The 17,634-nt window shown below is 34.0% G+C and overlaps 1 protein-coding gene and 2 long non-coding RNA genes across 3 annotated transcripts; 2 read left to right on the top strand and 1 right to left on the bottom strand.

Moving 5' to 3' along the window:
* The first annotated feature begins 2,087 nt into the window (after positions 1 to 2,087).
* On the top strand, positions 2,088 to 2,726 carry LOC148553083 (transcription factor SCREAM2-like). The gene is made up of 2 exons (XM_088495056.1): positions 2,088 to 2,181; positions 2,426 to 2,726. Exons 1-2 carry the CDS (start codon positions 2,088 to 2,090, stop codon positions 2,509 to 2,511), a joined length of 180 nt encoding a protein of 59 aa, XP_088351182.1. The 3' UTR covers positions 2,512 to 2,726.
* Positions 2,727 to 4,215: 1,489 nt separating this feature from the next.
* LOC107609177 (uncharacterized) lies at positions 4,216 to 10,592 on the top strand. The gene is made up of 5 exons (XR_001613090.3): positions 4,216 to 4,343; positions 4,486 to 4,552; positions 4,810 to 5,036; positions 10,278 to 10,385; positions 10,491 to 10,592. It is a non-coding gene; the product is annotated as an uncharacterized LOC107609177 (long non-coding RNA).
* Positions 5,174 to 9,353, bottom strand: LOC110265196 (uncharacterized). The gene is made up of 3 exons (XR_002351537.2): positions 8,503 to 9,353; positions 8,257 to 8,403; positions 5,174 to 5,385 (listed from the first exon to the last, which is right to left on the bottom strand). It is a non-coding gene; the product is annotated as an uncharacterized LOC110265196 (long non-coding RNA).
* Positions 10,593 to 17,634: the final 7,042 nt, after the last annotated feature.

Raw genomic sequence — 17,634 nt, 5'->3', positions numbered from 1 at the left:
ACGAACAAAATTTCCAAACCTGTATATTCGAATAATTGCAGACTGGATCAGACTCTAGTTCACTCAAAGTAGTCAGTCCAGTAGCTATGACATGATGAACATGAGAATTGAAAACTGGTAATGATTTATGATAATTATATCTCTTTTTTGATATTTATATAAATAATTAGTATCTAACCTGAATACCTCAAAGTCCTGTTACAAAATAATACTTTAATAAAATTATCAATATAATGAAGGAAACAGGTCTACAATTAATTAGTGATCAGTAGTTATTCTTGTTCTTCAAGTATACTGAGTCTAAAAAGCCAAAGTCATATCTTCAAGTATATCTTTTATTTACAGAAAAGGAATCTATGGACTAGTTAGTGCATTCAAAATGTTCCCTCAATCATAGTGCAACAACAATGAATGCAAGCATGAATTGAGTTAATTAGCTAAATAATCAGCAATTCAGTATAAAAAAAGCCACAACACTTACTACCTGGCATTTGATGGTGACATTTTGCACCCTTGATGTGGCTCAACGCTTGAATCTATTTGTGAGCAAATCCATTGACATGAAGACGGTCATGCTCTTTGGCATTCTAAATGGCATCTCCATTGGATTTCTCAATTTGAGCCTTGGCTTCAATTCCATTGGATTCTACCAGGTTAATTAATTTAATTATTTCAATATATTAATTAATACCATAAGTCAATAATAATATTAAGTTAAAAGTCATAAACACTAAAATATGATAATGTGTTGCAGATGACAACACTGACAATAATACCATTCACAGTGCTACTAGAAACTGTTTTCCTAAAGAAACAATTCAGGTATTAAAAACTGATAGTAAAAAATAATTGAATTTGGAAATTAAAGGGCAATTAATGCTTAATTTACTTACTGCAAAACCTTATGATAACATTGTGCAGCCAGAAAATAAAGTTCTCTCTATTCCTATTACTTGTTAGAGTTGGGATTGCTTCATACCAGATTATGTCACAACGGTTTCTTGAAATTGATGCGGGACGCTACAACAAATCCAGCTAAGCTATTAACACAAAACAATTACATGTCTTGAAATAATGTTTAAAAAAATTATCTAAGATGAAATGAAGTGAAATGAAATAATTGCATCTCACTTTTTCTTCTCATGCTGATCCTTGACAAGAAGTGCAGAACCAAAAGCACCTTTTTCAATTTGCTCAAGTATTTTGTACTGCTTGATGAACGGACTCTTGACGGTTTAGAATTTCACTAATGAAATCTCGTTGTAAGTATAGTTTCTAAACCAACAAATAATCCTTTCATATAAAAGATTGTTTGTCACAAGTACACTACAAGAAAAAAGATTTTTACCGACAAATTTTTAGCGGCAATAATATTATTGCCGTAAATTCTCTTCTCAAAACCAATTTTTAGTGGCAATTATATATTTGCCATTAAAACTACAGATTATAATGGCTATTTCAACTATTGCCACTAAAAAAAAAGCTAAAATTTTAAAAATAAAATAACCTAAATCGTAAAATGCAAAATCAACTCTCCGTGCCTCGCCACTCTTTCTCACACAAACAACTCTCTTAGTGCCTTATTCTCTCTGAGAAATGATAACCATACACCAATCTTCTTCTTCTCGCTCTTGCTCTCGCTCTCACATCTGCATCATTTCATGTTCTTCATCCATCAAATCTCTTTCTAGTATTCATCTCAATCTTAATCGTCCTCTGATTCCTTTTCTCAGACAAGCCTGTGTTGATTTCGATTGAAATCTCAATCGCGCTCTAGTAATTAGGTATAAGTTCCTTAATTCTCTCTCAATTCTGATTATTGTGCTCCCAATTCGTGTTCTACTGCATCCTTTTCCCGTATCTCTTATCAATTTTTTGGTTTATGTGAGTTAACTTTTCTCCCACATTGGATTCTACTATTCTTAGTTTTGATCCCTATCACATGCACTTATTGCAGGTTGAACTCGTCATTTAGAAAAATAGCAGCGGTGGTGGAGGAGAATGGGAATCATGGCGGTAGAGGGAATAAGAATTTGAGCTTGAGTGGCGGTGTCAATGGTGGATATCAGAAAGGAAAGAAGAAAGAGATGCCGGTGAAGAATCTCATGGCCGAGAGTCGGTGTAGGAAGAAGCTTAATGATAGGTTGTACATGCCTAGGTCTGTTGTGCCAAAGATTAGCATGATTTGTGATTTGTGAAGCCTTTTGATATTTGGACTATTGAGTGAGAACAATAGTTATAATTGTTGATTTGTTGAAGTGTTATATCAATTAGCTGATGTCAATGCCTTGGTGTCTTGTTAAATTACTGGTGACATAGATGCTCATGACAAGTTCTAGCTCAGATTATGCTGTTAATTAGTTAATGCATTCTTTTGATGTGTTAAGGATTTAGGGATTACATTCTAATGTATTTCATTGTTTATAGATGGATAGGGCTTCGATACTTGAGGATGCAATCGACTACTTGAGGGAGTTACTGCAGCGGATTAATGATCTTCACAATGAATAGGAGGCAACTCCACCTGGTTCTTCGCTACAATTTTCCACCACAAGCCTTCAACCTTTGACACCCACACCTGCAATTATTATTGTTTGACCGCAAACTTTCCCAGCAAATTGTATTCAAAGGATAATTCTGGTTCTGGTAGATCGAACATCAAAAATAACAGACCCCTGCTCTTTTCAGCCTTTGGTTTATGATTTTCAACCAAAAGACCCTGAAGATCCATATGATGCACTAGCAGTTCTATCTGGTAGATCAGTGTCAGGTCAGATTTTTACAACTTTATATTTGATTGTTCTTTATTTCATCACATGTTAATGTTATCATACAAGATTGTGATCAGTGTTGAACATAAACTATCACAATATAAAGAGTCTTATCCATACTCTTAGGAGCTGTCCTGGTGAGGAAGCTGAAAAAATTGCCAAGAAGCAAATGTCGGCTAGTTGGATATTCAAAAGAAGATGCTGAAAAAGTAGCAACTGAATTCAACAAAACATGGGAAACAAGTTTGAGAGTTGGTGTTAATGATTGCCATCACTATACCAACGCTAACACTACATATCTTTCCAGAAGTAGTTCATTTAGATAAGTTAAACATCATTATTTAATCTTGTCTTATTTTTTTCTATTAAGGTGAAAGAACGTATAAGAAAATATTTGTTGAATTGATTTTATGTAGAGTTGAATAATTAATTTGACCATGAAGTATATAATATTTTGGTAGGTTTAGTGACGTAACTGACCGGGGAAAAATATGTGCTAAAATGTTTGAAGAACATCGTCACTTAAATTGGCACGGTTAAGGAGGTGCATCAGTTGGGCTTGGGTGTATTAATTAAGCATGTGCTTTGAACATTGAAAACTCAAAAGTCTGAAAGGAATGAAGCTGATAGCGCTTGCCATAATTAATATCTTGGGAATGTCACTAATTAAGTTCAGTCAAAGAGAAGCAATTATGGTTATAAGCAATGGCTCTAAGCTTAGACAACATTTACTATAATACCAACACTAACACCAGCTTAAACATAATTAGAATATCTCTCATGAAGAATTTATCACCCCCAAGACAGCTTCATTGAAGATGATTCATAAGAAACCTTTTCAGTTCACAAGTCACTAGTGGTTTCAGATTTTGGAAGTGAGGAATCAGAAGTAGTAGTAGTAGAAGTAGAAGAAGAAGAAGAAGAATTGTTTCCAGGAAGAGATGCTGATTCTGTTCCAGATTCTGTCCCAATTGAGATAGTGACAAAAAGTGACATATTAGATAGAGACAAAAACTCTGATGGTAACATCTCACGTCATAGCTATAAGACTATATAGTTTAATTTGTTACATCATTATTATTCACATGCACAACATAGTTCTTGATTCTACTTTATGCAGAAGATGATGAGGTTGGTGTTGGACTTGTGAAGAATAAGAAGGTGCAAGATTCAAACAAGATCACAAGGGATGATGATGAGAGATTTTTCTATGTGCATGCTGGTCATACTATTACACAATTGGACAGTACTAATAATAAGAACCTTATTGTTGAGGAAAAGGATCATAATAATAAATATGATGAGGCAATATTTGGAGATTCTTACACATGAGCCTGTTGCTCAATTTGGTGTTATCTTTTTGCTTTTTGCATTGGGATTAGAATTTTCAACAACAAAGGTTGACTTGTATACTTATATATTCAGTTAGTTTATACTCATAATTTTAGCTCACCATATTTTTTATGAACCTGTCTATTTATGTTTATAGCTTCGAGTTGTTCAAGCGGTCGCAATTCTTGGCAGTCTACTTCAAATTTTCTTATTTATGTGCTTGTGTGAATAACAGCTACGGTATGTTTGATATTTTCACAATACTATTCAAAGGTGATTTGATTCTAATTAAATACACAAACTAAATTTTGGATTTGGGTCCATTTGCTAATATATAGTTGAAATTGTTTTGTAAATGAATTCACTTAAATCTTTCTTGCAGCTATGTGGTGGTAAATCATCTGAAGGAATATTTGTTGGTGCATTTCTTTCTGTCTTCGACAGCAATGGTAATTTCTTGAACACATTATTTCTACTTGTGTTAAATTGTCAAGGAGAAATTTATGTGGTATGACCTGGTGATTGGACTAGTGTAGTATAATGAAGTTACTTATTTAATAAATTTTGAAGAATTTAAGCTTTATTTATCACTTTAATTTTTATGGTATTATTCTCCCTGAAGTAACACCAAGACTTCTCTTCAGATATTTTATTTCTGCATTAAAGTACTGCTACTTAACACTTTTATTTCTTATTTGACACATAGATCTTGAAATTCTTGATGGAAAGGAATAATTTAACATTAGAAGAAAGTGGAAATTAGGACTGTCCAAATCAAAATTGTATTATATGAGCATACAACCCCCTCAATCTCAATCTTGATTTCATCAAGAACAAGAACAAGAAGATGGTTTCTGGTTCCTCAATATCTCCAAGGATTAAGGCTGCTACTTGTAACGACCCAACCTCCAGAACGTCATGATCGTACTGAAAGTAAGGCGTTACCAACCTACTTTCCTTTATTAACTATTTTCTATTGAGCCTTTAGTTCGATATCGCGATTTAGTTTTATAGAAAATTCCAGAAAATTTTGTTTTTGTTTTTTAAAAACATATATCAAGATCACCAGATGATAATAATCACAAAATTATTAATAATAATATCTGTCATACAAAAGATTTCAAAAATAAAACTTAGATACAAATCCTATCCCTCAGTACAAAATAAAAATCTTAAGCAATAGGGGCGAGGGAACTCTATGAAAGCAAATTAACTCACACTTAACTCATAAACAAATTCTATAATCGCCCCAGCTTCACACTGTGTCTTTGAACCTGTGTCACTGAAAGGGTGGAAAATTTTGGGGTGAGAACAAACCACACGTTCTCAGTAGGGAATGAGAATGTCGTAAAAGTAATGATTAATATGCAAATAATTAACTCTAGTTTCCAATGTAGTTTTCTTTATCAAACCTTTTCAAAATTTCTTAAGACTTACTTGAAACCGTTTAAATCCCTTTCTTTAAATCATATTACTTAAATAAAGTCTCAACCGCATTAGCAATTCTTCAGCTACAAATAGCATTCCTCAACCATCACAATAACTAAGTACATCAGTAACATAAATAATATACCCAAACCTCACTTCACAAATACCATTCCTCAATACTTCACTAAGTTCAAAGCATCAACAAAATATCTAATCAAACACACAAACAAGTCACTAAGACAAGCAGCACAATCACAAAGAAACAAGAATAGCAACACGATCAAATGCATATGCACAAACAATATGATGCATGTCTGTCCTAAGCAGGCCATGAGCTCACGTGTCGGTTGGCTGCCCGCAATCCCGACATTTACCCAGTCACGAGTAATCCCGATTTTCCGGATACGATTTTCCGTTCCTAAATAAATGCGCATATAATAATAGCTGCTCATCTGAGACAGCCTCTGCTTACTGTAGGAAAATATATATATACTCTGCTCTGCTTTGGGGAAGCGGAAAATAGCTGTAGGTAACTTAGTTTCTCTACAGAAGCTCTGGGTTGCATGAAGCAACTAATATATATTAAATATAACTCTAGGTTGCATCAAGCAACTAATATATATATATATATAAATATAGCTCTGGGTTGCATCAAGCAACTAATATATATATATAAATATCTCTTTATTATATTACTCTTCTCTTTATATCTCTTTACTCTGTTCTGGTTTCTCTTTTCTCTGTATCTCTTTACTTTTCTCTTTATCTCTTTCCTTTATATCTATGTTACTCTTCTTCTCTTTATCTCTTTACTCTACTCTGATTACTCTGTTCTTTGTATTTCTCTATTCTGCTCTGATTTCTCTGCTTAACGTATATATTTAAGGCTTATGTAAATTTTGGTATGAATAGTTAGCCTGTCCCAAGTATAGGTTCATTAAGTCTATACTGAAACAGTTTATCTTTTTATATTATACCTAACCCTAGTCGCAACTCAAGAACTAACTATGTTGCCCTAGTTCATTCACTAATCTCTGTCTATTTTTCTGTCATTAAAATTTTACAGACTTTTCTTTGGTAAATCGAACTCAAAATATTATAATTCCTTTCTTAACTAAATAAAACTCAAGTAATATAATTTTCCAAATTCAAAGCTTCTAAAATAACTTTTTAAATGAAACCTCAGATTTTCATAAAATTTCGGCAGCACCTCCCCTAAAACTCGGACTTAGCCACCCTTACGGGTTCCCTCTTTCTCAACATCTCATCGAACCTTTCTCAACAATTATCACAATAAATCAATCAGAAATTTAACAATCCGCAATAGTTAATAATTCAGCCATAATCCGCAACTTCCATATACTCCATCTACCCAACTTCAATTTGATCAATTCATAAATTATTTTAACCAAAGGATTAATAATTTTGCACTTTCCAAACACCCAAAACACATTATCACCTAACTTAAGCAGAATCTTAGCAATATTGATACCAAAACACATAGTATGTATTATTTACATAATTCCAGTTCTCTTATAATATGTTCACCCAAAAATTCTGCTCCATATAATTCCCAATTATCACAAGTTATCCTTATACTTTTAGAGTTACTGTTCTTATCTTTAAATTTAGATTTCATAAGATAAATTTAATAATCAAGCTTCAATCTGTTAACAGTTCTCAAACTTAATTCTAATTAATCATGAACCAACATTAACAACTACCAAAACCAGTTCCAACCAGTCACAAGTCAATTTCATAGCCATTCCGATACATCAAATAACTAAAAACAACAACAAGCACTTACTCTCCATAACCAGAATACAGCCACATAACTCAACTAATTCAGTATAATCACATAGAATCAGAACTTTTCAACAATCCCATCAAAATAAAAAAAAAACACCAATATCAATTACAGCTTCAAACTAAAGCAAATCTCATCAATTAATTACTCACGACAACGAAACCAGTCAATATCACAGCCATAACCCAAACTCAATTCACATTCGCATCCAACTTCAATCATAACTCAGAATAATCACCACAACTAACTCTTCTCAAATACATTTCATTCAATGATTAACTCTTCATATCTTAATTTAATAAGTAAACTTAAATAAATCACTAATCGCAGCCACAGTTCAACCAATTCCAACCTGTCACAAATCCATTTTACAGCCATCCCAATATATTAAATTTCTAATTCAATATCAAAGTAATTCATTCAAGATCAAAATCTCAGCCAACTCATCACAAGAAAATCAGTAATTCAAAATACAATTCACAACCAGATTTCAACCAATTCAGCAATATCACATAAGATCAGAATTTCCAACAAATCCACTACCGTTACACTATATCAAATAACCAGCACATCATTCAATTCAATATAAATCCGTCAAAGATCATAATTTCAGTCAGTTTCCAACCATCAAGCAAACCAGCTTATGGCAACCAGCTCAACATAATCAAATAACAGGATTCTCAAGAATTCCAAACAATTAGAAAATCGGTAATAGTTACAGCCTCAAATCAAAATCAATATTACCAGTTTAATCACCGTTCACAACCACATTTAATTCGAATCATCGCAATAGCTAACCATTCTCAAACACATTTCAAGTCATTCTTGTCAATTAAGAAATTCTTAACTATTATTAACCATTTGCACTTATCCAATAACTTTGTAGGCATTCTAAATTAAAAACGTTAAATCCCCTACCTCAAAGTATCGAAATCCATAGAAATTGGGAATGCTGCACTCATGAACAACAACCTTAATAGCAGCCATATCATCTCAAAGTAGTAGCAGCAATAGTTTGGCATCTCCGATCAACGGCAGCAGCATTATTTCTGATCATTCTTCACTCTTGCAGTAGTAACCACGGTGGCAACAAAATAGAGTTCAAATTCAATGGAGTTGGAAATGGAAATGAGTTAAATAGAATTGGAACTACAAATAGCTTACAATAAAATAACGGAGCAGCAACAACAGGATTCAGGGCAGCTCCAGTGACGGTAATGGCTGAGCCAACATAAACAGTAGCAGAAACAGGGGCTGAGCAAAGGACAATGGTTCCAACCTTCGTGAACTCTCTCCCACCGCAGATGGGCTTTCTAACAGCAACGGCTTCTGATCACAGCACAACAACCTGGCGCGGTGAAGATCCTTTCTTCCTCTACTCTGCGTGTATTCCGCGATGTTGGTTATAGTAGCATCCAGCAAACCCTCCTCCAGCGGCGGCTCCTTCGACGGCACCAAGGCACGACGGCGACGGAAGGCCCGACGGTACAACTTCATGCCACTGGGTCGCACTCCTCCTTGCATCACTGATTCGCGTCCTCCTTCCTGAACGTCGTGCGTTCTCTCTCTCCGCTGGTCCTTGACGGCGACGGCTCCAAGGGAGATGACGAGCAAGGACGGCGGTGGCTCCTCGTGGTGGTCGCCCTCCTCTATTCGGTGACGTCAGTGGCGGGACGGGCTTGGTGGGAGGCAGAACGACTTCTGTGCAGCGACGATCGGCGTGGCTTCGACGGTGATGCTCCTCGCGGTTCCACAAACGGCAACGACGAATCCGATCGTGACGGGAGGCGCGACAGCGCGGGCGGAGCTGGACGGTGGCAATGCGACGGTCACGGCAGCGGCGGGGCAGCAGCTCTTCCTTCTCTCTTTCCTATGCTCTTCGTGATCTTTCTCTCTGCGTTTCTTTCTTCTTTTGTGTGTGTGTGGTGTTTAGGAAGAAAGGGGGGTGGAGGCTGCGTTCAAAAGCTGAGGAAAGGGAAACATTAGGGTTAGGGTTTCTAGGATTTAGGAATTAGGGTTTATGATTCAATTTGGGAATTAGGGTTAGAAATTAGGGATTTTATAAAAGAATATAGATAGATATGAATAGATATTTTGATAAAATTGGAGGGTAGAATAATTTTAAAATCAAATGTACTCTATTAAAAATATTTAGGAACATTATTTATCATCATATTGCTAAGTTCAATCAATTCTTTCTAATTTAAAATATAAAATGAACATATTAATCACATTTTTATAAAATATAGTTGAAACTCAATATTAATTATTCAAATTGAATGATATAATTTTCTATTATTTTTCTATCACCGAAACTTTAATTTCAATTTATAAAATAACTAATTATGATAAAAATTGTGCATAAATATTAACTAGCTTAAACATAAAGTATTTATAAAAATTAATCTAATAATTTCTAGTAAATTAATTCCTAAGAGTTCAAATTAATAACATAATTCATTCAAAATAGAATTTATTTAAATTAAATTATACAAATCTTCTTATTTTTCAATTATCAAAATTATAATTTCAATTATACCAAATATCTAATAAAGATTATATAAAAATTCTAATTAATTTAAAATCTAATTATCATGAAACTCTATTTAATTACCTTTAGTAAAATAATTTTCTTAAAATAAAATTATCAACAAATAAAATAAATCACAAATAACTATTTTATTTGATTTTCAAAAACTAAGGTTGTTACACTATTACTTGCAATTGCAACCTCATCATCAAGTAGGTAATTGATTTCTATTTCTATTTGGTTTTAAGTCTTTCTAGTTTTATGTTATGTTTCATGAAAGTTAGGACTTAATAAATATTTTATCAATAATAATTTTATCATGTATTTTTAAGATATAAATTAGATAAATCTTTTAGATTTTAATTTAATTTAATTTAATAATTTTTTATTTTATTTTTGTAAATGAAAGTGGAGAATAGAATAATGAGGATTTAAAGAAGACTGAAGTGACATATGACACCTTTTCCTTCTTATTAAGTCAAGATTGATGATCAGAATTTCCGCGGCCATGCAAAAGGTTTTAAATTTTTCTTTTGGCATATTGAAGTAATTGATTTTTGTATTTTTCGTATTTTTTTAGGAGTTTAATACTTACAGATTACAAATCCTGTTTCTCATGTAGCTCATCCGGATTGGTTGCATAAGAAAGTTTGTGCAAAAGAGGACAAGTTTCGTCAACGAAAATTAGTTGATGTCTTTAACTCATTTAAATACTTATATAGGCATTTTTTGTTGTTTAGATTTGTAACATAATTTATTATTTTTTAAGAAAAATTTGTGTATTACTATTTTGAATTTAATGAAATATATCATTTTGTTGTAATTAATTTTAGTATATTTATATTATACATAATAATAATAATTGTTAGCATAAATAATTGAGATTTTAGAAAAAAAAAGTAGTTTATTGCTTCTAAGAAAATGAGTATAATATAACTAAAAAATGTCTTAAGATTTAGTGGCAATAGTAATGGCAATTAAAAGTAAATAACATTACAATTTTAAAATTATTTTTAGTGGCCATATAAATTGCCGGTAAAATGGGTTTTGGCGGCAATAGTAATAGCTGCTAAAAATGAATAACATTGTAATTTTAGGATTATTTTTTGTGGCCATATAAATTGTCAAAAAAATGGCTGTTAATAGGTATATACTTTTTGTGGCCATTAAAAAGGTCTTTATCGGTAAATGTTATAATTACCGCTAAAACCTTTTAGTGGCAAAGCATAAGACGGCTGATGTCTAATTGCTGGTAAATGTATTAGCGGCTATTTTTATTGCCGCTAAAAGCAAAATAAATGGCCGCTAAAAGTAAATTTTTTTTAGTGGTAACAAACCCCTAAATTTATAAACCGAAGTATTGAACCTCGGGTCGTTCTACCTAGGAATTGCAATAAAGTGTCTTGTTATTGGTTATGAGATATTTTAGGGTTTTTGAGATAAGAGACATAAAATGTAAATGGCAAAGAAAATAAACTAACAACTAACAAGGTCTTGGCAAGGTTTGGTGGTCAAGGATCTCTATCCTAATCACTAACCACAACATGAGAATTGGCAAGGATCAACCCCATTAAGTCATCCCCTAACTAATAAAGGAAAGTTAAATGAGCTATGTCAATCCAAGTCCATAAGTCCTAGTTCTACATTAAATCAATTAGTGAGATCTAGTGTTAATGGCTCCCAATCGTCAATCACTTGGACATTAGTAACTCAAGAGTTCCTAAGTTACCTTCCCAAGCCAAGAGCATAAAATTCTATTCTAAAATCCAACCAAGCATTTCATCAAACACTTGGAAGGCATAAAAAGAAAGCATAATAAAATTGCAAGGAAAGTAAATCTACACTACTCAATTGCAAGGAAAGTAAATCTACACTACTCAATTGCAAGGAATTAAACAACAACAAATCAAATGAACAATAAAACGAACATGAAAACATAAATTGCATTAAAGAGAAATACAACAACAACAAAGCCTTATCCCACTAAGTGGGTCGGCTACATGAATCAAACGACGCCATTGTGCTCTGTCATGTGTCATGTCTACAGAGAGACCATTTACATGTAGATCTCGTTTGACCACTGATGAGCGGATAATTTATATGCTTTTTGGCATTGTTTTTAGTATGTTTTTAGTATGTTTTAGTTAGTTTTTATTATATTTTTATTAGTTTTTAAATAAAAATCACATTTCTGGACTTTACTATGAGTTTGTGTATTTTTCTGTGATTTCAGGTAATTTCTGGATGAAATTGAGGGACTTGAGTAAAAATCTGATTCAGAGGCTGAAGAAGGACTGCAGTCTGCAGATGCTGTTGGATTCTGACATCCCTGCACTCAAAGTGAATTTTATGGAGCTACAGAACCTCAATTGGGGCGCTCTCAATTGCGTTGGAAAGTAGACATCCAGGGCTTTCCAGCAATATATAATAGTTCATACTTTGCCCAAGTTTTGATGACGCAAACTGGCGTTTAACGCCAGCTTTCTACCTTATTCTGGCGTTAAACACCAGAAACAAGTTGCAAAGCAGAGTCAAACGCCAGAAACAAGTTACAAACTGGCGTTTAACTCCAACGAAGACCTCTACACGTGAAAGCTTCAATGCTCAGTCCAAGCACACATCAAGTGGGTCCGGAAGTGGATTTCTGCATCATTTACTTAATTCTGTAACCCTAGTAACTAGTTTAGTATAAATAGAACTTTTTACTATTGTACTAGGGGTCTTTTTCCCTATTTTCGAATTCATATGCCATTTGGGGAGGCTGGCCATTCGGCCATGCCTAGACCTTGTTCTTATGTATTTTCAACGGTGGTGTTTCTACACACCATAGATTAAGGTGTGGAGCTCTGCTGTTCCTCGAGTATTAATGCAAAGTACTATTGTTCTTCTATTCAATTCATGCTTATTCTTATTCTAAGATATTCATTCGCACACAAGAACATGATGAATGTGATGATTATGTGACACTCATCACCAATCTCACTTATGAACGCATGATTGACAACCACTTCTGTTCTACATGAAAACAAGCTAGAGTGTGTATCTCTTAGATTCCTGGTCCACGACGCATGGTTGCCTTTCCTGACAACAGAGCCTTCCATTCCATGAGATCAGAGTCTTCGTGGTATAAGCTAGAATCAATTGGCAGCATTCTTGAGATCCGAAAAGTCTAAACCTTGTCTGTGGTATTCCGAGTAGGATCTGGGATGGAATTACTGTGACGAGCTTCAAACTCGCGAGTGTTGGGCGTAGTGACAGATGCAAAAGGATCACTGGATCCTATTCCAACATGATCGAGAACCGAAAAATGATTAGCCATGCGGTGACAGCGCATTTGGACCATATTCACTGAGAGGACGGGATGTAGCCATTGACAATGGTGATGTCCAACATACAGCTTGCCATGGAAAGGAGTATGAGTGATTGGATGAAAGCAATAGGAAAGCAGAGGTTCAGAAGGAACAAAAGCATCTCCATATGCTTATCTGAAACTCTCACCAATGAATTGCATAAGTATCTCTATCCTATTTTATTTATATTTTAATTATCTTAAATCCCATAACCATTTGAATCTGCCTGACTGAGATTTGCAAGATGACCATAGCTTGCTTCAAGCCGACAATCTCCGTGGGATCGACCCTTACTCACGTAAGGTTTATTACTTGGATGACCCAGTGCACTTGCTGGTTAGTTGTGCGAAGTTGTGAAAAAGAACTAAGATTATGAACGTGCGTATTAAGTTTTTGGCGCCGTTACCAAGGAATGAACAGTCACGATTTCGTGCACCAAGTTTTTGGCGCCGTTGCCGGGGATTGTTCGAGTTTGGACAACTGACGGTTCATCTTGTTGCTCAGATTAGGTAATTTTATTTTAATTTTAAGCTTTTTGTTTTTATTATTCTTATTTTCAAAAAATTTTCAAAAAAAAAAAATTTAATTATTCTATGTTCTTCAAAATTTTTAAGAATGAATTCTAGAGTTTCATGAGATATGTTGAATCCTGGCTGGCTGTTAAGCCATGTCTAATCTTTTGGACCGAGGTTTCAACTATCCTGAGAAGAGCTTCTTTATCTTTCTCAGCAATTTAGCTGTTGTATGTAATGTTCTGCTGAAGTTTGGCTGGCCATTGGCCATGTCTAGTGTTTTGGACCGGAGCTTTCACTGAAAGCTTGGCTGGCTAGTAAGCCATGTCTAATTTCTGGACCGGAGTTTTAGACTAACATTGCATGAATCCTGGAATTCTCATTAAGAATTTTGAAATCCTTATTTTTATTTTTCAAAATAATTTTCGAAAAATACCAAAAAAATTTACAAAATCATAAAAACCAAAAATATTTTGTGTTTCTTGTTTGAGTCTAGTGTCAAGTTTTAAGTTTGGTGTCCATTGCATATTTGTAATTTTTCTTTTTAATTCTCAAAAATTCATCATATGTTCTTCATGATCTTCAAGTTGTTCTTGATGATCTTCTTTGTTTTGATCTTTGCATTTTCTTGTTGTGCATCTTTTCTTGTTTCTCATATGCATTTTCAATTTGTTAGTGTCTCAACATTAAAAATTTTTAAGTTTGGTGTCTTGCATGTTTTTCTTTTCTTAAAAATTTTCAAAAACATGTTCTTGATGTTCATCTTGACATTCAAAGTGTTCTTGGTGTTCATCTTGACATTCAAAGTGTTCTTGCATATTTTTCTTGTTTTGATTCATAATTTTTATATCTTGTGTCTTTTTTGTGTTTTTCTCTCTCATTAAAAATTCAAAAATAAAAAAAATATCTTTCCCTTATTCTCTCATAAATTTTCGAAAATTTGAGTTGACTTTTTCAAAATTTTTTAAAATTTAGTTGTTTCTTATGAGTCAAGTCAAATTTTCAATTTAAAAATCCTATATTTTCAAAATTTTTTCATTTTTCTTTCATATTTTCGAAAATTCAAATTGATTTTCAAAAATCTTTTTCTTATTTTATTCCTTATTTTTCAAAATCTTTACTAACAATTAATGTGATTGATTCAAAATTTTTTTTTGAGTTTGTTACTTGCCTATTAAGAAAGGTTCAATCTTTAAATTTTAGAATCATATCTTTTAGTATCTTGTTAGTCAAGTAATCAATTTCAATTTTCAAAATCAAATCTTTTTTAATTTTAAATTCAAATCATTTTCAAAATGATTTTCAATCATATCTTTTTCAATTTCAATCATATCTTTTTCAAAATCAATTTCAAAATCTTTTCTAACTTCTCACCCTTTCAAATTTGATTTTCAAATCTTTTTCAATTAACTACTTTAATTTTTGGTTTATTTTTAAAAGTTTTCTATTTCAATCATATCTTTTTCAAAATCACCTAACTGATTTTCTCTCTCTAATTTTCAAGAACTCCTATCCACTTTTTCAAAATTCTTTTTAATTAACTAATTGTTTCAAATTTTAATTTTAATTTCATTTTTCTTTTTAATTTTCGAATTCTAACTAAATTTTAAAATAAAAACAAAAATATTTTTCCTTTTAGTTTAAATTAAATTCGAATTTTCTCCCCCCTCTCTCATCTCCTTCTATTTATTTATTTATCTACTAACATTTCTCTTCTACTCATAATTCGAACTCCATCTTCTTCTCTGTGTTTGAGTTTTTCTCTTCTCCTCCTTCTATTCTTCTCTTCTTATACTCACATAAGAAATCTCTATACTGTGACATAGAGGATTCCATATTTTTTTTTCTGTTCTCTTCTTTTTCATATGAGCAGGAACAAAGGTAAGAACATTCTTGTTGAAGCTGATCCTGAACCTGAAAGGACTCTGAATAGGAAGCTAAGGGAAGCTAAAGCACAACTCTCTGGAGAGGACCTGACAAAAATTTTCGAAAAAGAAGGAGACATGGCCGAACCTAATAACAATGGTGGAGATGCAAGGAAGATGCTTGGTGACTTTATTGCACCCTCTTCTAACTTCTATGGAAGAAGCATCTCACTTCCTGTAATTGGAGCAAACAACTTTGAGCTTAAGCCTCAATTAGTTTCTCTAATGCAACAGAATTGCAAGTTTCATGGACTTCCAATGGAAGATCCTCATCAGTTTTTAGCTGAATTCTTGCAAATCTGTGACACTGTCACGACCAATGGAGTTGATCCCGAGGTCTACAGGCTTATGCTTTTCCCTTTTGCTGTAAGAGACAGAGCTAGAACATGGTTGGATTTACAACCTAAGGATAGCCTGAACTCTTGGGATAAGCTGGTCAGTGCTTTCCTGGCCAAATTCTTTCCACCTCAAAAGATGAGCAAGCTTAGAGTGAAAATCCAAACCTTGAGATAGAAGGAAGGAGAATCCCTCTATGAAGCTTGGGAAAGATATAAGCAACTGATCAAAAGGTGTCCTACTGACATGCTTCCAGAATGGAGCATCATAAGTATATTCTATGATGGTCTGTCTGAGTTGTCAAAAATATCAATGGACCATTCTGCAGGAGGATCCCTTCATGTGAAAACCCCTGCAGAAGCTCAGGAACTCATTGAAATGGTTGCAAATAACCAGTTCATGTACACCTCTGAGAGGAATCATGTGAACAATGGGACGCCTCAAAAGAAGAGAGTTCTTGAAATTGATACTCTGAATGCCATATTGGCTCAGAAGAAAATATTGACTCAGCAAGTCAATATGATTTCTCAGAGTCTGAATGGATTGCAAGCTGCATCCAATAGTAATAAATAAGCATGTTCTGAAGAAGAAGCTTATGATCTTGAGAACCCTTCAATAGCAGAGGTGAATTACATGGGAGAACCCTATGGAAACAGCTATAATCCTTCATGGAGAAATCATCCAAATTTCTCATGGAAGGACCAACAGAAGCCTCAACAAGGCTTCAATAATAATGGTGGAAGAAATAGGTTTAGTAATAGCAAGCCTTTTCCATCATTTTCTCAGCAACAGACAGAGAATTTTGAACAGAGCCATTCTGGCCTGGCAACCATAGTCTCTGATCTATCCAAGACCACACTAAGTTTCATGAATGAAACAAGGTTCTCCATTAGAAATTTAGAGGCACAGGTAGGTCAGCTGAGTAAGAAGATTACTGAAACTCCTCCCAGTACTCTCCCAAGCAATACAGAAGAAAATCCCAAGAGAGAGTGCAAGGCCATAACCTTACTTGGTGTGGCCGAATGCCCAAAAGAGGAGGAGGACGTGAATCCCAATGAGGAAGACCTCATGGGACGTCCTTTCGACAGAAAGGAGTTCCCCTTTGAAGAACCAAAAGAATCTGAGGCTCATACAGAGACCCTAGAGATTCTATTGAACCTCCTTCTGCCATTCATGAGCTCTGATGAATACTCTTTCTCTGAAGAGGATGAAGACATCACTGAAGAGCAAGTTGCTAAATATCTAGGAGCAATCATGAAGCTGAATGCCAAGTTAATTGGTACTGAGACTTGGGAGGATGAACCCCCTTGTTCACTAATAAACTGAATGCATTAATGAGGCAGACATTACCTCAGAAGAAACCGGATCCCAGAAAATTCTTCATACCTTGTACCATAGGCACCATGACCTTTGAAAAGGCTCTATGTTGGGGTCAGGGATAAACCTCATGCCCCTCTCTGTAATGGAGAAACTGGGAATCTTTGAGGTACAAGCTGCAAGAATCTCACTAGAGATGGCAGACAAATCCATAAAACAGGCTTATGGACTAGTAGAGGACGTGCTAGTGAAGGTTGAAAGCCTTTACATCCCTGCTGATTTCATAATCCTAGACACTGGGAAGGATGAGCATGAATCCATCATCT

The sequence above is a fragment of the Arachis ipaensis genome, chromosome B7 (assembly GCF_059453495.1).
Source record: "Arachis ipaensis isolate K30076 ecotype BB chromosome B7, ASM5945349v1, whole genome shotgun sequence".
In the NCBI taxonomy this organism is placed as follows: domain Eukaryota; kingdom Viridiplantae; phylum Streptophyta; class Magnoliopsida; order Fabales; family Fabaceae; genus Arachis; species Arachis ipaensis.
This window is presented reverse-complemented; position numbering and strand designations above follow the sequence as displayed.